Raw genomic sequence first — 24,754 nt, forward strand, 5'->3', positions numbered from 1 at the left:
TCTCATCCAAAACCTATGCCCTTAGTTCTGGATTCCCCCACCCCACGGAAAAGACCTTGTCTATTTACCCTATCTATACTCCTCATGATTTTATAAAGCTCTATAAGGTCACCCCTCAGCCTTGGAAGCTCCAGGGAAACTAGCCCCAGCCTATTCAGCCTCCCCATATAGCTCAAACCCACCAACTCTGGCAACAAATGTGTTGTACCATTGTCTTTTGCTTCAGTGACCCATACATTGGAAGTATTGGTGAGTGATAATTGCAATATAGTTTAATATTTGAGAAATTATGGTCAATACTTACACAACAGACTTTTACAAGAGTACATATGGTAAACCTTGAGTTGGACACCAACGGATATTTCCTTGATATAGTGTCATGGAATCTTTAACATCTATCCAAGGAAACAGAAGGGGCCTTGCTTTATTGCCACATCTGAAAGATGTCTGTGCAGTGCTCAGTCTTGCACTGGAGTGGCAGTCTTGATTTTTGTACTGAAGTCCTGCAGTGGACTCGAACCCACAACGTTGCAACTCAAATGATAGGTTTGCTGTTAACAGAATCATGGTTGACCACTTGCTTCCCTTCTTAAAACATACCTCTGACCAAGCTTTTGATCATAATACCTGTAGTCACCCAGCAAAATGGTCCTCAAACACTTTGGATGTTTCATTATGTTATGGTCACTCTAAAAATATAAGTTGTCATTGTTAGAAGTATTAGGGACTTATTGTGCATATTAATTGTGCTTTTGTTTAGAAGATTTGTTTGAGAGATTTTCAAACATCTTGTCTCAAATTGTCCTTTTATGGATTGAAAAAAACTTATTGCTATTTAACAAACTGATGTATCGCACTTTCTTTCACTTTACCATTTCTGTTTGTGTGATGATGCTGGCACTTCAAAAAGGTTATTTTGTCCCTGGGTTTTTTTTAATGAGAGGTCATAAAAGCAGAGGTACTGAAGTGTCTTTAACAATGGCAGGGGAGTGGCCAGTTCTCCCAGTTCAGGCTTTTTTCTAGTTTGGTTTAGCTGTGATCGTCACAAGATGCTGGGGGACTGCAAGTTTCGGCAGATGATTCCTGGATGTCTTTCTCTCTGAAATCTCTTTGGAAATTGTTCCTTCCTGCCTGTAAGAATCTGTGTTTCAATTTACCTTTTTGTCAGGGTTGTGTTTATGGGGTGTTCCTAGATTCTTAAGTCATTATATTGGATTGGTTAAGTTTTCCAATAGTAAAGTTATTCTAAGTGCTGTTTTCTTTTGTTTATGTTTCACTGGTAATGTTTAAATAAGTTCTGTTTTGCTCATAGCCGAGTGAGTTGACCAGCTGGATCACACCTGGAACATCCACCTCACATCCGCCTTTAAAATAAGAAAAAGTTAGAGTGTAAGCTAACTTCTTAAAATATTTTTGAGGGGGTCTGGCCTGGTCCATAATGATCTGACATTGTGAATATTCCTTGAATGTGACAGTAGGTTTGCATTTCTCCTTTTGAGAATGAGCAGCTTGAACTGTCACCATTTCCCTTCAACAACAGTGACTCTGTTTTTTACAGGTTCCATTTCTTTCGGTTGGGGGTGATATTGGGGTTCGCACTGTCCAGTATCGTGGTACAAGTGATATGAGTGGGGAATATGTCATTGAAGACATCAAGGGAGAAGATGGCAACTACTTCCGGCATCTCATCTTCCTCAGTAATGTCAATGTGGTGCAGTCAGAGGCTAAACTATTGCACGGCATCTCAAAGTCAGGTATTGCTTGAAAGTTTACTTGAACACACATACTATATGGAACAAGTTAAATGAATTCATGGCACCAATAGATGTTAATGTGTATGATCTCCTAGCAATAATGGAGACATGGTCACAAGAGGATTAAAGCTAGGAAATAAATATTCAGGTATATGACTTTTCAAAAGGATAGGCAGGAAGGAAAAGATGGTGGGTTAACTTTATTAGAAGAAGATGGAAATTAACACGTTACCAAGAAGTGATCTTTGATCAGATGACGTACAATCCAAATGGGTGGAGCTAAGAAATAACAAGGGGAAGAAAACACCAGTGGGCATAGTCTGTAAGCCCCCTAATAATAGCTGTTTTGTAGGACAGAGAATAAATCAGGAGATAATAGAAACGGTAACTAGCATGAGAGAAAAAGAATTAGTGAAACTAAAGGAGCTAAAATTCACTAAGTCTATTAGATCAGATGGATTTCATCCTATGATATTAAAGGATATATCAGCAGATATTGGGAATGCACTGGCAACAATCTTTGAAAAATCCCAGAAGATTGCAAAACTGCAAGTGAAACACCCTTTTTCAAAAAGGAGACTACAACATGTAAGTATGATCCAGTTAGCTTAATGTCTGATAGTGGAAAAATGTTATAGTCTATTATACAGGAAGTCATTGAGTTATATAGTACAGAACTCTCTCACCCTAGGGAAAAGACCATTGCTATTCACCTTTTCTATACCCCTCACGATTTTATAAACCTCTTCTTTAAGGTCACCCTTCAACCTCCAATGCTCCAGTGAAAAAGGTCCGAGTCTAGCCAGCCTCTCCTCAGAACTCAAACTCTCCATCCCAGCAACTTCCTGGTAAATCTCTTCTGAACCCTCTTCAGCTTGATAATATCCTTCCTATAACTGGGTAACCAGAACTGTAAAAAGCACTCCAAAAATGTCCTCACCAACATCTTGTACAACCTCAACTTGATGTCCCACCTCCTATACTCAGTGCTCTGAGCAATGAAGGCAAACCTGTTAAACACCTTCTTAACCACCCTGTCTATCTGTGCCACAACTTTCAAAGAACTATGCACCAGAATCCCTAGGTGTCTTTGTTTGACAACGTTACCCAGGGCCCTACCATTAACTATATAATTCCTTCCCTTGTTCATTTTATCAAACTGCAATACTTCGCATTTATCTAAATTAAACTCCATCTTCTGCTCCTCAGTCCATTGGCCCAATGATCAAGTTTAATCTTAGATAACCACCTTCACTGTTGACTGTACCACTAATTTTGATGTAACCCGCAAACATATTACCCATACCTCCCATATTCTTCTCCAAACCATTTATATAAATGACAAACAGCGGACCCAGTACCAATTCTTCATATCAGAGCATTTAGAAACACACAATTTATCGAGCAGCATGAACCTAACTTCACACAGGGGAACTCATATCTGATAAACCTGTTACAGCTCATAGATCGAGTGAATCCTTAGAGTATAAAGGCAGTAGGAGTATACTTAAGAGGGAAATCAGGAGGGCAAAAAGGGGACATAACTTTGGAAAATAGGGTTAAGGAGAATACAAAGGGTTTTAACAAATACATTAAGGACAAAAGACTAACTAGGGAGCGAATAGGACCCCTCAAAGATCAGCATTTGTGTGGAGCCGCAAGAGATGGGGGAGATACGAAATGAGTATTTTGCAGCAGTGTTTACTGCGCAGAAGGACATGGAAGATATAGAATGTGGGGAAATAGATGGTGACATCTTGAAAGATGTCCATATTACGGAGGTGGAAGTGATGGATGTCTTGAAGTGCATAAAGATGGATAAATCCACAGGACCTGATCAGGTGTACCCTGGAACTCTGTGGGAAGCTAGGGAAGTGATTGCTGGGCTGCTTGCTGAGATATTTGGATCATCGATAGTCACAGGTGAGGTGCCAAAAGACTGGAGGTTGGCTAGCGGGGTGCCACTATTTAAGAAGGGTGGTAAGGACAAGCCAGGGAACTATAGACCAGTGAACCTGACATTGGTGATGGGCAAGTTGTTGGAGGGAATCCTGAGGGACAGGGTTTACATGTATTTGGAAAGGCAAGGACTGATTCGGGATAATCAACATGGCTTTGTGCGTGGAAAATCATGTCTCATGAACTTGACTGTGTATTTTGAAAAAGTAACAAAGAGAAATGATGAGGGTAGAGTGGTAGACGTGATCTTTATGGACTTCAGTAAGGCATTCGACAAGGTTCCTCATGGGAGACTGATTAGCAAGGTTAGATCTCATGGAATACAGGGAGAACTAGCCATTCGGATATAGAACTGGCTCGAAGGTAGAAGACAGAGGGTGGTGGTGGAGGGTTGTTTTTCAGACGAGGCCTGTGACCAGTGGAGTACCACAGGATTGGTGCTAGGTCGACTACTTTTTGTCATTTGCGTAAATGATTTGGATGTGAGCTTAAGAGGTACAGTTAGTTAGTTTGCAGATGACACCAAAATTGGAGGTGTAATAGACAGTGAAGAAGGTTACCTCAGATTACAACGGATCTTGATCAGATGGGCCAATGGGCTGAGAAGTGGCAGATGGAGTTTAATTTAGATAAATGCGAGGTGCTGCATTTTGGGAAAGCAAATCTTAGCAGGACTTCTACACATAATGTTGAAGTCCTACAGAGTGTTGCTGAACAAAGAGACCTTGGAGTGCAGGTTCAAAGCTCCTTGAAAGTGGAGTCGCAGGTAGATAAGATAGTGAAGAAGGTATTTGGTATGCTTTTCTTTACTGGACAGAGCATTGAGTACAGGAGTTGTAAGGTCATGTTGCAGCTGTACAGGGCATTGGTTAGGCCACTTATGGAATATTGTGTGCAATTCTGGTCTCCTTCCTATCATAAGGATGTTGTGAAACTTGAAAGGCTTCAGAAAAAGTATACACCGTTGGAGGATTTGAGCTATAGTGAGAGGCTGAATAGGCTGGGGCTGTTTTCCCTGGAGTGTCAAAGGCTGAGGGGTGACCTCCGAGAGTTTATAAAATCATGAAGGCTATGGATAGGATAAACAGGCAGGGTCTTTTCCCTGGGGTGGGGGAGTCCAGGACTAGAGGTTTAGGGTGAGAGGGGCAAAATATAAAAGGGACCTAATGGGCAATGTCTCATGCAGAGGCTGGTGTGTGTATGGAATAAGCTGCCAGAGGAAATGGTGGAGGCTGATACAGTTGCATTATTTAAAAGGCATCTGGTTGGATATATGAATAGGAAGGCTTTAGAGGGATATGGGCTAAGTGCTGGCAACTGGGACTAGATTAGATTGGGATATCTGGTCAGCATGGACAAGTTGGACTAAAGGGCCTGATTCCATGCTGTACATCTCTATGACTGTAAGTAATGAGCAGGGGAGATAAAAGGGAACTGGGTAGATATAATGTATTTGGATTTTTAGAGGGCATTTGATCAGGTACCACATTTAATAAGCTGAGAGCACATGATGTTTGGGGTAGTGTATAATCATGAATAGAGAATTTGCTAACTAATAGAAGACTGAGAGTTGGAATAAAGGGAGCATTTTAGGATGGAGTGATACAGGGATCGTTGCTTGGGGTGCCCATATTATTTAAAATCTATATTGATGACTTGGATGATAGAAGTGAATGTATTGTACTATTGCTAAGTTTGTGAATGAAAAAGGCAGGTAGTGATGATGACACAAGGAGTCTCCGTAGGAATGTGAGCAATTTAAGAGACTGGGCAAAAACTGAGAAGTTGGAATATAATGTGGGAAAATGTGATGTTTATACACTTTCAGGAAGTGAAATAATATTTATTTCATATAATATTTAAGTGAGGAAAGACTGCAGAAAGCAAAAGATTGCAAAAAACTGTTTCCTCTCCACAGATACTGAAAGACCTGCTGAGTTTCTGCAGCAGAAAACAGAGTTCATGTTTCAAGTTCAATGACCTTTCATCAGAATTAGACACAGCATTAACTCTGCTTTCTCTCCACAGATGCTGCCAGACATGCTGAGTTTCTCTGGCAATTTCTGTGTTTTTGTGTGTTTCACAAGGCCAACATTCAAAGTTCTTTGTTTTATTTTACTATCTGTGTGTACTTTCAATGCTGATGCAGTGAAATACATGAAGTTTATGTAAATTTTCATCAAAACCTATTCAATACGTTGATTTGCAGGGAGGAAAAATGCACAGCAATATCTGCTTCACAAGCGCTGGTTGACTAAGTGGGAAGTCTCCTGCCTTTGAGCCAGAAAGTTTGTGACCTGCTCCAGGACTTGTTGGCTCCAGAAGAACCTAATTGCTAGTGCCAGTGTACAGAATCAGTCCTTAGTGTGGAGAAATGGGGAGGGACAGTGTCAGGAAAGGCTGCCTGCCAAATCCAGAAATTGGTATTGATATAGGTGATCAACCAGCATTGTGGTGATGCCCATGTAATATGGGAAAAAGCATACAGAGGATTCATTAATGCCTACTTAATATATGCACACTAAAATAACCTCTTTCCCCCTACCTAACCCCCCCCCAAAATAATACTTTTGCACCTTTATTGGTGAAATTACCGTGATTGTACCACAGCTTAATGGTGTTCTGTGTAACTATTTGGCCTCACCATTCTTAGTGGATTCTTTTTGTTCTGCTGGTTCGTGGAGTGGAGAGGGTTTCAGAAGTGTTTCTGAACTCTTCCCTCCTCCCAGTTTGTGAATTTTTCTCTAATTTAAAAAGGGGAATCTTGCCCCGATGGGTGGTCATGTAGTTGAGATGGGAGTGGGTATCCTCTGGTGTCATTTCTCTGTGCAGCCCAACATGTTGAAGTGTCAATGTATCGGACAGACAGAGCATGCAAACTTTCACTATACAACGGTAAATATTGACATACAAGCCGAAGTTTGTGTACAGTTCAATTTTCCAAAACTTTTCTTTTGTTTCTTTTTATCCTACAATAGCTTCATCGCAGAAAAAGAAAAAGAAAGACAGGAGGAGGGGACAGCCGTGTTCAGATGCTGAGAAGTCTTCAAATCCCAAAGCTGGCCAGGCTGTTGACAAAAGCTATCTGTGCTGCAATCATCATCGAGCCATGATCGCTGGCTTGGTTCTTCTCAGTAAAAAAAGTGGTTTACTTGCAGGTGAGGAACAAACGTAAAGGGTATAGTAGAATATACAACAACTTACATTTAAATAGTGTTATACAAATGCAAGAAATGCGCTTCATATAGACAAATATAGAACCTGAGACAAAGAGGAGGCATGAATTCAGATGATTAAGTGCTTTGTCGACAACTTGGTTTGCACGGCTGGTCTTAAAAGAGGGTTCAGACAGATGCAGAGTTTAAGGAAGGGAATTCCAGTGCCTTGGACTATCTGTTGAAGGAGTTGCTGCTAATGGTTGGGAGAAGGGCGTTGGGATGAAGGTGACACCTGAGGTCCAGGGCAGGCCAAGAGACCAGAGATAAAGACATGCAAATTGATGGTTGTAGGGCTGTGGGAGTTTAGGGATAGGAATAAATCAGGTCATGGGAGATTTTAAAATTAAACCACTGCAGGTCAATGAGCACAGGGCTGATGGCCACCTGTAATCTTACTTGGCAGCAGTAATGTTTTTCAGATAAATATGTGAAGTGTTTGCTTGTACACTTTTATCTTAACAATTCAAATTCCCCTGAAAATTGATTTTTCAAAATGCAAGAAGAAGTTTGTTTAAGAGGCCGTGTGAGTAAGTGATTGACATTTTATCCTCCCCGTTTACAGCTAGATTTTAAATCTGAAAGCTGATTCCTTGAGAATACTTTTCCCCCAAGGAAGGTAAGTGGGAAGACAAATATTAATTAAAGAAATTGACATGAAGATTTTCCATTTTGCTGAGGAATTGTATCATGTTTCTACGTTCTGTTGATTGCATTGCAAGGTTGTTAATTCGCAAAATGGCCTTTTTTCTTGGAAAATTATCTGTTATGCACATAGTGAGGTAATGTTCCGAAATACGTTTACTTACAGTGTACTTCAAACAGAAGTGAAGAGAATGCATGAGTATTTTGCTATGATGTCAAAAGAGAGAAGACAAAACTCAAGTGACATTGCTGAATGCTATTTGATATTGAATTGTTGTAGTGATGTGGATTGTAAATAGGATGGAATCTCCCTTCACCATTATCCAAAATAAACTCCTGCTCTTCTCTTCGAGTTAAGTGGCATGTTAACTGTGTGACTGGATAATTGACCCAGAACCCAGGTCTAATAGCCTAGAATGACTGGATGCCTTCATTGCATAGACATTTGAAATAATATTAATTGGAAGGAATAGGTTCTCAGAAAGTGGGTGATGTTGCTAAGGCCCATTAATACCTATTCCTCATTGTTCTGTGATGTGGAAGTGGTACTAAACTACCTTGAACATTTATAGCCTCAATAACATTATTCTTGTGTACAACGTTAAAAATCACACAACACCAGGTTATAGTCCAACAGGCCAAATAAACCTGGTGGTGTGTGATTTTTAACTTTGTACACCTCAGTCCAGCACCTGACACCTCCAAGTAATTATTCTTGTGATAATGCTAAGTAGGGAATTATCAAATTCTGACCATGTCAGTGGTTGAGATGATACGTAACTTGAAGGGGAACTTGTAAGTGATATTGTTCTTGCAATATTGCTGCTATTAATCTTCTCAGTGACCATAGTCACAGAGAAGTGAGGTGAAGTGCTGGGTCATTTAAACAGTCCTTGAATAAACATATAGATGATGATGGGATAGTGTAGGGTGCTGGGCTTAGGTTAGTTCACAGGTCGGCACGACATTGAGGGCCAAAGGGCCTGTTCTGCGTTGTATTGTTCTATGTTCTTAAGTGGTGGAGGCTGGTACAAATACCACATTTTAAAGGCATCAGGATGAGTTTCTGAATAGGAAGGGTTTAGGTCCAATTTTTTAGATTAGATTAGATTCCCTACGGAGTGGAAACAGGCCCTTCGGTCCAACAAATCCATACCAATTCTCCGAAGAGCAACCCACCCATACCCATTTCCCTCTAACTAATGCACCTAATCTATGGGCAATTTAGCATGGCCAATTCACCTGACCTGAACATCTTTGGATTGTGGGAGGAAACCCATGTAGACATGGGGAGAATGTGCAAACTCCACACAGACAGTTGCCCAAGGCTGGAATTGAACCTGGAACCCTGGTGCTGTGAGGCAGCAGTGCGAACCACTGGGCCACCGTGCCGCCTGGCAAATGGGACTTGATTAATTTAGGCTATCTGGTCAGCATGGGTGAGTTGGACTTGAGGGTCTGTTTCTGTGCTGTACATCTCTATGACTCTGACCATGGTGGGATAATATAATATATTCTGTATGGAGTGCAGCTACAATGCCCCAGTGATAAAGGTGCTTGCATTTGGAGTTCAGCAGCATTGGACATCAGTCAAGAAAATTGCTATGACTTGAACAATGTTCACATTCTTGAGACTTGTTATACAGGTGGTAATGCACATTTCATCCACACGAATTGGCTGTAACACGATTGATGAATTGTGGATGTTGTTTGAATAATGCAAACTTTCTGCTGGACGGTTTCAGTGATTTTCTATTAGTGATCTTCTACTGTGTGGTTTTCTGTAGCACGAGGTTGCAGAGGAACACAGCTGTTGTGTAATAGCAGAACGACCTGATGTGCATTCTGCTGTTTACCTTCAATCTTAATTCTCTATAAAATTCACCTTATCTATACTGCATGCACCTATTCCATAATAAGATGGTGTTTACATCCACACATGTCTTGGCCGGTCCATTCTGTGTTGCATTTTCATATCACACATATGCCATGTTCCATTTCTCTGCCATTTTGTGCACTTTGATCACTTTGTAACAAAGCTTTCAATTTCCCAAAATTTCTTTTGTAGACCCCATCCGCCTCTCTCTTATTTCTCCTACGGGGAAAGAAAAATTCCTACTTATATTGCTTTCAGTATTTTGACTATTCCATCCTAATTCTGACTCATTATTTTCCCTATTTCATTTCTGCGAGAAGCCATTTTGATCATCTGAATGCACGCACTTAAGCGATACCCAGCATGCATACATTGAAGAATAAAATGCACAAAGTACAATTTCCATTTTGGTGACATTCCATAGATTTTAATAAAAGTTTTGTTGGCAGATTATGGAAGGCTGAATGAGTGGTAGCAATTTAGACTATAAGATCATATGTTATAGGAGCAGACTTAGGCCATGTGGCCCATAAAATCTGCTTTGCCATTTGACAGTGGCTGGCATGTTTCTCAATCTTGTTTTCCCTGTAACCTTTAATCCCCTTGCTAATCAAAAACCTATCTATCTCTGCCTTAAATACCCTCAATAACGTGGCCTCCAAAGCCATCAGCGGCGATGTGTTCCTCAGATTCAGCTTCTTCTGGCTGAAGAAAGTCATCCTCATCCCAGTTCCATAAAGTCGTCCCTTCACTTTGAGGCTGTGCTGTCAGATCCTAGTCTCTCCTACTGGTGGAAACGTCCTCTCAGCAAGTGGTCTCCATCCAGGCCTTTGCCTTTCTGTACTCTGTATGATTCAATGAGATTCCCCATCATCCTTCTAAACTCTACAGAGTACAGACCTAGAGCCCTCAGCTGCTCCTCATATGACAGGCCCTTCGTTCTCCTCATCATTCTTGTGTACTTCCTCTGGATCCTGTCCAAGGCCAACATGTCCTTCCTTAGCCATAGAGCCCAAAACGGCTCACGATATTCCAAATGCGATCTAACTAAACCTTGTACAGTCTCAGTAGTACATCTCTGCTCTTGCATTCTAGCCCTCTTGAAATGAACGCTCCAATTGTGTTTGACTTCCTAACTGCCAACTGAACCTGCACGTTAAAAGAATTCTGAACTACGACTCTTAAGTTCTTTTGTGCTTCAGAATTTCGAAGCCTTTCTCCATTTAGAAAATAGTCTGGGCCTCTATTCATCCTAATAAAAAAAAAAGTGCTTAGCTTCACACTTTCCCACACTGTATTCCAACTGCCATTTCTTTGCCCACCCTCCTAGCTTGTCGAAATCCTTCTGCAGCCTCCCCACTTCCTCAACACCTGTCTTTGTGTCATCTACAAACTGAGCAGCAAAGCTCTCAATTCCTTCTTCCACATGGTTAATATATAATGTGAATTTATCCATCTTCACATCTTTCTGCTTCCCTACCACATACTTAGTGATGGTCACTGCACTCGCCTCTGAATCCTGATTTTCTTGGAGTTCTGGTGAGTTATTGGTGTCTTCCACCATAAAGACTGAGGCAAAGTGCCTCCATCGTTTTTTTTTGTTCTCCGGCTTCATTTTTCAACTGACAAATGTCCACTCTTGTCTCTTTATTACTTTTTGATATAGCAATGAAAACTCTTGAAATCTTCTTTTATATTACGAGCTAATTTAGCCTCATATTTAATCTCCTTCCAGTTTTTAAAGGCTTTCCAATCCTCTTGCTTCCCACTAACCTTCACGAGACTGTCTGCTTTTTCTTTTGCTTTTAAGCTGTCCCTGGCTTCTCTTATCAACCACGGTTGCCTTGTCCTCCCCTTGCTATGTTTCTTCTTCCTTGGGATGAACTTCAGCTGTCTCCCCCAAATTACTCCCAGGCACTCCTGCCATTTTGCTTCATCGTCTCCCCTGCTAGGCTCACCTTCCAAAAAGCTCCAGCCACCTCCTCTCTCGTATTTTTGTAGTTAACTTGTACTCCACCGTGATACTGTTACATCTGATTCCAGTTTCTCTCCCTCAAACTGCACAGTTGAGCAACTGTTGAATGCAGTTGCTAATGTATAATTCAATTATTGAAATATCCTGAGATATAAGCTGGGTGTTTTATCCCTGAACATGACTGCTGATGCATTAAATATTATAATTAAAATTCATTTAGCGGCTTTTTTTTTGTAGATCTTCACAAAGAAGTGATTCAGCAGCATTCTGAGTTTGTCACTCCTGATCTTTTGAATCGCTGTTGAGGCAGGTGTTCGGGTGACCAACTTTGCTTATTTTTGTTTTGTATTCCCTTTAGACACTCCCTTTTCTCTGCTCCTGGTTGGCCTTGGTGGTGGCAGCCTTCCATCATTTATCCATGACTATTTCTCCCAATCGGCTGTTGACACTGTTGAAATTGACCCCATGATGTTGGAGGTGGCAACCACGTGGTTTGAGTTTTCTCAAGATGATCGAATGAAGGTGATTCTGGTAGATGGCCTGAACTATATTCATACTGCAGACAGCGGTAAGAAACCCTACCAGCAGGTCGGCATTTGTACTGCAATGCATTGTACTTTTCCAATTAATCTTACTCCCCCTCTCTTCCATACTAATGTGTGGGCAATAGTCCAAACTTGTTCGGTAGTCATTCTTAGAAACAGCACACACGCACACTCATATACTTTAATGACTGGCAAGAATTTGAATTATGGTAGAAATTGACATGGCGTCCTTAATCCAAATCACGTCAAGTTTTTTTTTATAGGACCATCAAAACAAGAAGTGGGGCATTCAACCATTCGAGTCTGCCCTGCCTTCCTAGATAATGGCTGATCTTCTCAATGCCATTTTCCTGTACTGTCTCCATATCCCTCATGCCAGCTGTCTCCTGTAACCTATTGATTTCTGTCTTGAACCTGCTCAAGAATTGAACGCCTCCATAGCCCCCTTCAAAGAATTCCAAAGATTCACCACCCTCTGAATAAAGGAATTTCTCCTCTTTTATTATCCCTGAGATCCTAGAGTTGAATCAATTGCTGAAGGCATTTACTGAATTCCTTGTGCGCTTCCTAATTTTCACCAATGCTTGACATAAACCATCATGGGACATTTGCCTCAGTGTTTACCATTTGTCTCTGAGCCCATGTGTCAACTTTATAAACTGGCCAAGGAAAGCTTCCTAGGAACAGAATAATTTTTTACTTGCTCGGTTTTTGGAATCCATTTTGTTTTGTTCAGTGTTACTCCACTTGCAGTGTGATTCATTCAGTTTGTTTTTTTTTAAAAGTCCATGTCATTTTTCTTTTATTTTGAAGTTCTTTTTGTTTTGGAGGATGGCTGGGCAGCTAATGTAGTATCTGGGTCTAAATGGACTTCATCCTAGGATCTTAAAAGAGTTTGCTCAATGGGTAGTGAGTGCATTGGTGTTAACTTTACAAATTTCCCAGGTTCAGGAAAAGCCGTGAGGTGCAGGAACAGCAGTCGGCCATTCAGCCCACCAAGTCTGCTCTACCATTCAGTGTGATTCTGTTAAACCTCAACTCCACTTTCCTGCCTTTTCCTCATAAACCCTTGACACCTATAAAGATTAGAAAAGACTTCAGCCCTCTGCAGTAAACAAATTTCAAACAGATTCATTACCCTCTGAGAGAACAAGATTCTCGTCCTCTCTTAACCCCTTACAATGAGATTATTGATCCTACACACATTCAGAAGGGTGAAACAATCCCTTTGGAATCTAAGAAGGTTCCATCGGACTGGAATATAACTAAGCTAACATAACCCTTTTATTCAGGAATGGAAGGAGGCAGAAAAGAAGAAACTACAAGCCAGTTAGCTGGACATCTGCCATAGCGAAGGGGTTAAGATCCATCATTAGTGAAATTATAGCTGTGTACTTAGAGAAATGTATTTGGGAAGAGTGAACATAGTTTTCTCAAAAGGGAAATCATGTCCAACTGATTTATTGGATTTCTTTGAAGGAGTAACGTGCGCTGCGGATAAACTGGAGCCTTTGGGTATATTGTACTGGGATTTCCACTGGCATTTGGTAGAGTGCGACATCAAAAGTTATTACAGAAAATAAAAGCTCATGATGTAGGGATAATAGTATGGATAGAAGATTGGCTGGCTGTCAGAAAATACTATGCATAAATAGGTCTTTGGCTGATTGACAGAATGTGATTCTTGAAGTCCTACAGGGATCTGTGCTGGGTCTCCTCATTTTACACATTACATCAATTACTTAGATGAAGGGAACAAATGCATGGTAGTTAAATTTGCAGACAACTAGACAAATAGGAAAGTATATTGTGAGGAAGACAGAAGGAGGTTCAGGACCAAAAATATACTCAAGAAATAACCCACAAATGGTTAAATCAATTGAGAGGGGGGTTAATGTTTTAGTCTGTTGGATTTTGCCTGTGTTAGATTAGATTAGATTACTTACAGTGTGGAAACAGGCCCTTCGGCCCAACAAGTCCACACCGACCCTCCAAAGAGCAACCCTACATTTATCCCTTCACCTAACACTACGGGCAATTTAGCATGGCCAATTCACCTGCACATCTTTGTGACTGTGGGAGGAAACTGGAGCACCCGGAGGAAACCCCACACAGACACTGGGAGAATGTGCAAACTCCACACAGACAGTTGCCCGAGGTGGGAATTGAACCCGGGTCCCTGGCACTGTGAGGCAACCATGCTAACCACTGTGCCACCGTGCTGCTTCAACACAACCTGCCGCTTCAACTTTCGAAGTTGTCATTCACAGTAATTTGCACTGGCATTTGAACTATTTAATGTAATTGTTACTGGTATTACTGCAATGTCTATTTAAACTTTGGGAACTTTGAATTAAAGCCAGAAGTCGTGATTTTTCTGACATGTTTGTGTACTTACTGTTTTCTATTAATCCCAATCCTGCAGCCACTGCTAACAAATCCATGCAAAAGAAAAGTGACTGAAATCAAAACATTTTTATTTTGTTGCCACAGGAAAGGTCTCCTATGATGTTATTATGTTTGATGTCGATAGCAAAGACAACACTCTGGGAATGAGCTGTCCTCCTCTAGCATTTGTAGAGGATGCATTTCTACAGAAAGTACGAAACCTTCTAGCACACCAAGGTGATTGATCTATACCTTCAAATAACTTTATTGATTGATGCACAGGTTTGCAATTTTCTGGATTAGCGGTGCTGGAAGAGCACAGCAGTTCAGGCAGCATCCGAGGAGCAGTAAAATCGACGTTTCGGGCAAAAGCCCTTCATCAGGAATACTAATCCAGAATCTGGTTTCTAGCATCTGCAGTCATTGTTTTTACCGCACAGGTTTGCAATGTCTGGCAGGTACATCACACACATTTGTGTGGGGGATAACCGTGGCAATTGCTACAAAGATAATACAGGCTAATGATTTGTGGACACGAGTTCCCATCCCAGCTGATGGAATTTAAAATCAATTCATAAATCTGGAATATGAAAGTAATGGTGACCAGCGCAACTATCATTCATTGTTGTAAAAACATATCCAGTTCGATAATGTCCTTTACGGCATGAAATCTGCCATCCTTTGCTAGTCTACATATGTTGCCAGAGTCATAGCAATGTTATTGACGCTTAACATCCCCAGGAAATGGCCAAGAAAACCACTAATTCAAGGACAATTGGGGAATGAACCAAAAGAATGGGCCTTGTCACTGATGTCCACTTCCTATTAAAGTACTTAAACAAAATTATAGAAAACAAGTAATGCAGTGCACACCAAAACTTAATCCCAGTAGCCTTTCTATAACAATTTATTCACAAACCTCCTGTACAAGTGCGAGGTTTTGTTGCTTGGTTTCAAAGGAGCAGGGCAACCTTTTGCTGTTTCCCTTGCTTTGCTTATTAGGATGGAATTAAAAAGGATGAGGGGAGATCTCAGAAACATATATGAGAATCCTGATGGGACTAGACAGGTTGGATACAGGAATGATTTGGAGATGCTGGTGTTGGACTGGGGTGTACAAAGTTAAAAATCACACAACACCAGGTTATAGTCCAACAGGTTTAATTGGAAGCACTAACTTTCGGAGCGCCGCTCCTTCATCAGGTGATTGTGGAGGGCACAATTGTAAGGCACAGAATTTATAGCAAAAATTTAGTGTGATGTAACTGAAATTATACATTGTCTGTTGAGTCAATCAAGGTATTTTTCAATGTGTAATTTCAGTTACATCACATTGTAAATTTTTGCTATAAATTCTGTGTCTTACAATTGTGTCCTCCACAATCACCTGATGAAGGAGCAGCGCTCCGAAAGCTAGTGCTTTCAATTAAACCTGTTGGACTACAACCTGGTGTTGTGTGATTTTTAACTGGATACAGGAAGAATGTTTCCAATGTTAGGTAAATCCAGAACCGGGGTTGGGGGGGGTATCACAGTGTAAGAACGAGGGGTAGGCCATTCAGGATTGAGATGAGGAAGAATTTCTTCACCTAGAGGTATGAACCTGTAGAATTCTCTCCCACAAGAAGCAGTTGGGGTCAGTTCATTAGAGGTGTTCAAGAGGGAGCTGGATATGGCTCTTGCAGCTAACCAGATGAAGGGGTATGGGGAGGAAGCGGGAGTGGGATACTGAGATCGCAATATCAGCCACAATCATGTGGAATGGTGGTGCAGTCTTGATGGGCTGAATGGCCTACTCCTGCCCCTATTTCTTATGTTTCTATGTCCTCTCAGAACATCTCAGGTTTTTACACAGCAAGTCAAAAACGTTGTGTTTGCTTGAACCAATTTTGTCTCGGAGGAGCGCAATTATCTCTGAATCAGCAGATCGTGTGGGTTCAAGTCCCATTTCTGGATGTGACTGACACTTGCGTACAACTGAAGAAGGTCTGCACTGACTGAAGTGTGGATTTTTCCGTGAGGCTGAGACATTTAAATGCTATAGCTAAATGTACAAAATCCTTGCTATTAAACAAAGAAAAGCAAGTGTGTCTGGCTAACAACTGCCACACTAAACAGTATGAATTAAACGTTATCTGCCTGTTTATTTAATTGCTACTTTTAAGATCTTGCCTACAGAGCAGCAATGACTATGTTTCAAAGCCATTTTTCCTCAGCAGTCTCCATTGGTCTGTCCCAAATCCAACCTTCCAATCTCTTTCTCCCTTTTTGGTACCCCATAATAACATTATCTGCAGGCAAGGAAGTCATTACCTTTCCACAAGGTAATTTGAAGAGACCGGAAGAAACTATATTTTGTTTGTTCAGTTAAGGAATATGGAGCGTACTGTAAGGATCAGCTTGGGAGATTTTCCAAAAAGAACTTGGAGTTATATAGCACAGAAGCACAACCCTTTGGTCCAACTTGTCCATGCCGACCATGTTTCTCCAATAAAACTAGTCCCACTTGTCTGCATTTGGCCCATATCCCTCTAAACCTTCGCTATTCACGTACCTATACAGAAGTCCTTTAAATGCTGTAACTGTACCTTAATTTACCCATATTAAGATGAAAAGAGTTCATAAGCGTTTTAAAATCTGTAAATATATTTGTGCCATTTCATTTCTATCTCGATCCAATCAAAGTCATTTATTGTGTTTACTTCAAAATTTTCTTAAGGTATAATCAGTGCTTTTAACTTCCTGGTGTGTTGTCCACAGGAATGCTTGAATGTTACTGCTTATCTGTTTGTTGATATCATTCTGTTCAAAGCCTTGAGATCTCTCTTAATACGAGACCAATTTAAACTGCTCTTCAGAAATAGTTGAGAGATTATTCTGTCCTTGTGTGCAGCTTTGAGGGGTCTGTCATCTCTGACTACAAAATCCAACCCAAAAAACATGGGTGTAAATGATTAGATTACTTACTGTGTGAAAACAGGCCCTTCGGCCCAACAAATCCACACCGACCCGCCGAAGCGTAACCCACCCAGACCCATTCTCCTACATTTACCCCTTCACCTAACACTACGGGGAATTTAGCATGGCCAATCCACTTAACCTGCACATTTTTGGATTGTGGGAGGAAATCAGAGCACCCGGAGGAAACCCACGCAGCCACGGGGAGAATGTGCAAACTCCACACAGAGAGTCGCCTGAGGCGGGAATTGAACCCGGGTCTCTGGCGCTGTGAGGCAGCAGTGCTAACCATTGTGCCGTCGTACCGCCCACAAAGTGCTGGTGTTATGTCCCCACTTTCTATTTATGGGTCTTGGCTCCTTAGGGTGGGTGATATCGTTTCTGGTTCTTTTTCTCAGAGGGTGGTAGATAGGGTCCAAAACGACATGTTTATTGATTGAGTTCTGGTTAGAATGCCATGCTTCTAGGAATTCCTATGCGTGTCGCTGTTTAGCTTGTCCTAGGATGGATGTGTTGTCCCAGTAAAAGTGGTGTCCTCCTTCGTGTGTGCAAGAATACTAGTGATAGTGGGTCATGTCTTTTTGTTGGTAGTTGATATTCATGTATTCTGGTGGCTAGTTTTCTACCTGTTTGTCTGATATAGTGTTTGTTATTTGGTAGTTTGTAAATGACATGTTTGTTTAGCTGTTTGTATAGGGTCTTTTAGATTAATTGGCTTCTGTTTAAGTGTGTTGGTAGGTTTGTGGGCTATCATGATGCCAAGAGGTCTGAGTAGTCTGGAAATCATTTCAGAGATATCTTTGATGTAAGGTCATGTGCCTAGAGTTCTGGGCACATTATGCCGGCTTGTTTGGGTTTGTTGTTGGGAAATTGGCGGACTGTGTTTTTTGGGTATCAGTTTTTCTTGAATGTTCTGTATAGCCACCAGGGTACATGAACGTCAACTAGCCACAAAAAGATATGTCCCGCTATCACTAGTATCCTTATATACCGACAAAGAAGGACACCACTTTGACTGGGACAACACATCCATCCTAGGACAAGCTAAACCAAGACACGCACGGGAATTCTTAGAAACATGACATTCTAACTAGAACTCAATCAATAAACAAATCGATTCAGACCGCATCTACCATCCTCTGAGAAAAAGAACCAGAAAATGATATCACCCACCTTAAGAAACCAAGACACATAAATAGAAAGCGGGATAAAACAGCAGCGCTTCACCGGAGGCTCACTGATGATGATACCTAGTATGGTGACGAAACATCTGAAAGTGAAACTTCCAGCTCAGGAAAGAGCAAACTTACATCCAGATCCTTTGACTTCTACCAAACATTAGCATCCACAAGCTATTCAGCTACCTGAGAGCCAATCACATGGTTGTTGACAGATGGAAGATGTTCATTAATGAAAGCTGGTCACCATTTCACAGACCAATCAGCTACTTGTTGCTGGCCAAATCTCCATTGATATACAGGCCCCTGCCTCCAGCTTGTCTAACTCGACATTCCACCGACTACTTGATCAAATAATTGTGTAAATAGCATGTACAATGACCATTCGATAACTTGCATTTAAGAAGTCAGCAATCTTTCAACGCATCTTGATTCAAAATATCCAGATAATCTTTCTCTTTCCTGATGTGTAGCAGAATCTGCAGCTCCATCTGCAGGTGAATAAAATTGTGCCAAATCTCCATAAGCCACATGTTTAATACAGACATTTTTGCCTTGGATCACATTGTTATCCATGCGCTCCTATGTGCCACAAACATGACAGATTAAAATGATCTTTAAAAGAAACACACAAGAAGTGAGGGAATTTTTTATTTTGCATCTAGCCTATGTTTTACTACTTACATTATTTCCTTGACAGTATGTGCTGTATCAAACTTGAAATAGTGTCCTCCTTTCAATATGAACCTCAATTTGTTATCGTAACTAATTTGAGAAGTGAATTTGCATATCTTTATTGTTTAATGTGCTTTCATTCTCAATGTTGCAGGACTCTTCATTCTGAATCTGGTGTGCAGGGACCATAGTCTGAAAGAGAAGGTTATGGCAGCAATCAAAGGAGTATTTCCTCTTGTTTACCTCCAGAAAATTGAGGGTGAGGTGAATGAAATTTTGTACTGCCAGTTGACCATGGAACATAAAGTTGGATCAAAAGACCTTCTTGAGGCAGGTCAGATACTGGAAAATACTCTGAAGAAACCTGGCAGACATTGGGATCCAACATATAATCTTGAAGAAATGTTGAAGACAGTTAGAATTGTGTGAAGATTCCTGAACTAGTGTGTATGATATTTCGGTTTACTACTTGCAGTGATACTTGTTGCCATTCAATAAGAATACGGATATATCTCTTAAATGTTCATTAAGTTCTGATCCAAACAAAATGGTGTGCCTTATCATATTATTTCAGGTATATATGAAGATATGTGAAAGTCTCTAATCCAATTAAGAAGAAAGGTTCTCTTCCAGAATTCCTTTCGTGTCATATATTAAATGATTACTTAAAAAAAACGTATCTAACTATCATAGGGGCTTTCTCAAGTGGTGCCATGTACCCACTGAGCCTTTCAGGTCATGAAGTTCATATTCAATGCCGAGTCATACAGATGTACAGCACGGAAACAGACCCTCCCCCATGCTGAATAGATATCCTAAATTAATCTGGTCCCATGTGCCAGCACTTGGCCCATACCCTCTAAACCCTTCCTATTCATAGACCCATCCACATGCCTTTTAAATGTCATTATTGTTTCAGACATGCACCACCCTCTGCATGAAAAAGTTGCCCCTTAGGTCCCTTTTTAAATCTTTCACCTCTCAGCTCCAACCTATGCCCTCTAGTTTTGGATTCCCCCCAACCCAGGGAAAAGACCTGATCTATTCAAATTTTTCATGCCCCTCATGACTTTATAAATCTCTCTAAGGTCACCCCTCAGCCTCTGACACTCCTGGGAAAATAGCCCCAGCCCATCCCTATAACTCAAACCCTCGAATCCTGGCAACATCCTTGTAACTATTTTCTGAACCCTTTCAAGTTTCACAACATCCTTCCTGTAGCAGGGAGACCAGGATTGCATGCAGTATTCCAAAATTGGCCTAACTAATGTCCTGTACAGTCACAACATGACCTCCCAACTCCTATATTCAGTACTCTAACCAATAAAGGCAAGCTTACCAAAGCCGCCTTCACTATCCTGTCTACCTGTGACTCCATTTCAAGGAACTATGAACCTGCACTCCAAGGTCTCTTTGTTCATCAACATGCCCCAGGACCTTACCATTAAGTCCTGACCTGATTTCCCTTTTCCAAAATGCAGCACCTCACATTTATCTAAATTAAATTCCGTCTGCCTCTTCTTGCCTCATTGGCCCAAAGTGATCTGATCTCTGATCTCTTGACAGTTAGTGCAGTACAATTGACTCCAAGTGGTTATCACAAAATAAATCATATTTTAAGACTGGTCTATAAATATTTTTGTATGTTTAAAATACGAAATGAAATTAGCTCAATTGCCTAATTTATCAACTTTTTTTCAACCTTTTTATTTACTGTCATTGTATTATGTAACAAATTAATGTATCCCTGATACACCACATCAGTGTGGTAATGGGCTCAATCGTTATTTTCTCAATCCATTGTACAATTCACAAAGCTTGTTAAATATGTAATTTGCTTTTGTCTTAATTCAGTATTGTAAGTTCATTTCAATAGTAGATTTAGATTTAGATTACTTACAGTGTGGAAGTCTCAAGGATTTCCAGTTAAATTTATTCTTTTTTGAAATAGGACATGTTTAAATTTATCCAATTGCACCAGAAGTGCCAATGTTTGTTTTAGGAGGAACTGATTTTTAGTTTATTTTGTTCCCTGTACTTGTCACTGTGAAAATTATGCAATTTGTGCAGAAGCCTATTATTTCCTTCTCGTGTAACAGTTTATAAGCATTCATGTAAGCATTCTAATGCTAATGAGAGGATTGTTTAAAATTGAGTTTTTGTTCATATAATGAAATCTTTTCTGTGATATAATAGGTTGACTAAATGTTGAATGAATCTTTGAGATACACGGGAATGTGTGGAATTGGCTGTGGGTGATATTTTTAGATTAGATTAGATTAGATTAGATTCCCTATAGGGTGGAAACAGACCCTTTGGCCCAACCAGTCCACACCGACCCTCTGAAGAGTAACCCACGCAGACCCATTTTCCCTCTGACTAATGCACCTAACACTATGGGCAATTTAGCATGGCCAATTCACCTGACCTGCACATCTTTGGACTGTGGGAGGAAACTGGAGCACCCGGAGGAAACCCACGCAGACACTGGGAGAACGTGCAAACTCTACACAGACAGTTGCCTGAGGCTGGAATCAAACCTTGGGACCCTGGTGCTGTGGGGCAACAGTGCTAATATGCCTGTATAAGATCTTATTTCCACAATAATGTACCTTACTGGTGCATTTTCTTATTAAGTTAGTTGAATATAATAGTCTTTCATTTTGCCAACTGTATGAAAGACTGTCTCACTAAACTGTTGATTAATCAATGCTGGGGACAAATCACTCCATCACTAAAATGAAAGACGTTGATGGTTGTTGTAGATCACATCTTATACAAACTTAGCTTCAATCCCTCTTTGTAAAGTTTTCCATTTCCCTTTTACTAAGAAAAGAAAATAGTAATTGGGATTGGCCTGCTCCTTGAAATCTAATCAGTTGTTTCGGCTTAGTGCGACAATCCCTGCAGAGAGTAATGATTTTTAAAAAGTGATGTGAATTTCTTCATGACAAGTTCATCAGAGTATTTCAAACAGCAAACAAACTAAATTCAATATTGGTTGCCTACTAACTAATGTTTAGTCAATGTACTCAGTTACAAAAAAGGCACTCCTCATTGACCTCTTAACATAGCAGAAACCCCATGCTCCATTCAAATGGATCAATGTGCTTGTAGTAGAAAGATAGCTTTCTATGTGAAGTCCCAGGTTTCTCACAACTTCTACACCATCTCTTCCAGCAGCCCTTTTTTTAAAAAAAAAAATCTTAGTACTCAGTTTTGAGCATCATTGTGTTGACTTCAGTTGTATGCACTCTCTGGTGAGAGTGGACCTTAAATATGCACAATCCTCATCTTGTCAAATACTGTGTTTGCACGCATGCATGCACAAAAACTCAAAGGGAAACGTCTGTGCCCTGCGACCCCCCCCGCCCCAAAAAAGCATTCTGCTTAGTGGTTAAAGCAAAAAAAAATCCTTTTTGTCTGCTTGGCATAACAGCAGTTGTTTTTGGTGGTCTTCCCCACGTCTCTCTGTCTGAGACATCCTGGTTTTTACTCTCCAGTTGGGTGCAGGGAAGAAGGGTTGATGGGACATTATTCCGGAGGATGCAAGCTGCCAAATCCGAAGGTGTGATAGTTAACAGATCCTGTCCTGTTGTTGAACATTAGATTCTCTAACAACCCCCTCGCACCCATTCACCCACCTGCTCTACATGCACATAAACACCAACACATTCTCACCCACCTCCAATGGCCCCTGGTAACCTCCATTTCTCCTAACTGTCTCTTCTAGCCTTACCCAGTTAAATATCTCATGACTAGTTTTCAAAATGCTTCATGCTTGATTTGAAAACTGCTTACCCTCCCAATTCTCCAAAACAAGATCATAATTGAGACAGTTTAAAAAAATGTCATTTAAAATGCAACTGGATTCACTTCTGTCACAGCATCCAGATGCAGCAGAGTGGGGAATGCAAAATTCAACTTGCGTGAATGGAGGCCAGCTCTGGTACAAACAACAGGAATGTGGTCAGGAATGTTTCCAAGAAATGCGAGCTAGCTAGTGCATGTCAGAAGTGAAAGCTCTTCAGGGTCAATGCAGTAGGTCACATCCAGGCCAGAAATACCTCTGGCAAAGTTCCTGATTCTTATGTGAAAACAGATATGGGAATTGCCCACCCCATTAATTTTGGGTTTACAAGCCTACGGATGATTTTTTTTTATTTAAGAGAAATGAATTTATTTTGTCTTTCATGGGAAGTTGCCCATCACTAATTGTCCCTTGAACCAAATGGCTTGATTAAACAATTCAAGACTTGACCACACTCGACCAAACCAGGTAAGCATGGTAGATTTCCTTCCCTGCAGGGCATTAGTGAATCAGATGGATCTGTTTTTGCTTTAAATAAGAGCCAAATACTGCAAATGTCTGAAAGAAATCGTCAGTCACCTGGAATGGGAAGGACATTTCTCTTGGAGGGGTGTGTAGTGGATGTGTTCCTTAGAACCCATAAACTGAAAGTGTACTAGTCCTCTTATAGATATTTTTAATTCACTTGTTCAGATGTGTTGTGACACACGTCTGGAGGAAGTGGGGTTTGAACGCAGGCCTCCTGGCTGAGAGGCAGTGATACTACCACTGTGCCACAAGAGCCCCTCTCACTAGATGAGTCTTTGATATAATGGTTGTCACCATTCCAAATGCTAACTTTCAATTCTGGATTGACTAACTGAATTGAAAATGTATCACTTGCTGTCATGGATTGGCATTAGTCTGGTGTTCTAAGTTATTTCTCAAGTGATATTACCACTAATGATTAGCGATGCTGTATTAATTCTGTCCTGTGCTAGGGAAAATATCGATAACTTTCAGTACTGCAATTAGGACACATCCACATTGGAGGCCCTTTTAGGGGGTTGTAAACATGTACTTAGTATTCTTTGTTTAAAAATACGCATTGGATATTATTGTCATTCATAGAAAGCATGGTAAATGTCAAAGCTGAAACTCACCAGTGTCTATGAAGTAAACATCGTAGTCAACAATGCATTTAATGTAATCGTGACACGAAATTACGTAACCATACACGTGAAACACCCGACTGCGACTGGACTACTATATAAGATGGAACTTCTTACAAATGAGACAAGACGAAACAAAAGTGAAAACCTCACCACTCGTAATAAGATTAGCTTCCTTTATATGTAAACTTTCGCACACTAGATGTACAAAAAATGGGAGGGAAACGTCTGCTGAGACTACAATTGAGGTGAAGGCAAACATTAGACAATAGGTGCAGGAGCAGGCCATTCTGCCCTTCGAGCCTGCACCACCTTTCATTATGACCATGGCTGATCATCCTTAATCAGTATCCTGTTCCTGTCTTATTTCCATAACCCTTGATTCCACTATCCTTGAGAGCTCTATCCAACTCTTTCTTAAACGAATCCAGAGACTGGGCCTCCACTGCCTTCTGGGACAGAGCATTCCACACACCCACCACTCTCTGGGTGAAGAAGTTTCTCCTCATCTCTGTCCCAAATGGCCTACCCCTTATTTTAAAGCTGTGTCCTCTGGTTCGGGACTCACCCATCAGCAGAAACATATTTCCTGCCTCCAGAGTGTCCAATCCTTTAATAATCTTA

The 24,754-nt window shown here is 40.7% G+C and overlaps 1 protein-coding gene across 2 annotated transcripts in view; it reads left to right on the forward strand.

The window, feature by feature from the left end:
• mettl13 (methyltransferase 13, eEF1A lysine and N-terminal methyltransferase) overlaps nucleotides 1–20,001 on the forward strand; it is a 29,700-nt gene extending 9,699 nt beyond the window's left edge. For both annotated transcript variants that reach the window (XM_043699878.1, XM_043699879.1), the window contains 5 exons: nucleotides 1,559–1,754; nucleotides 6,692–6,871; nucleotides 11,783–11,992; nucleotides 14,463–14,594; nucleotides 19,323–20,001. In XM_043699878.1, the coding sequence (XP_043555813.1) occupies nucleotides 1,559–1,754; nucleotides 6,692–6,871; nucleotides 11,783–11,992; nucleotides 14,463–14,594; nucleotides 19,323–19,597 (993 nt within the window). In that variant the 3' untranslated portion in view covers nucleotides 19,598–20,001. The remainder of the gene's footprint in view (nucleotides 1–1,558; nucleotides 1,755–6,691; nucleotides 6,872–11,782; nucleotides 11,993–14,462; nucleotides 14,595–19,322) is intronic.
• Nucleotides 20,002–24,754: the final 4,753 nt, after the last annotated feature.

This window comes from Chiloscyllium plagiosum, chromosome 11, assembly GCF_004010195.1.
Source record: "Chiloscyllium plagiosum isolate BGI_BamShark_2017 chromosome 11, ASM401019v2, whole genome shotgun sequence".
NCBI lineage: Eukaryota > Metazoa > Chordata > Chondrichthyes > Orectolobiformes > Hemiscylliidae > Chiloscyllium > Chiloscyllium plagiosum.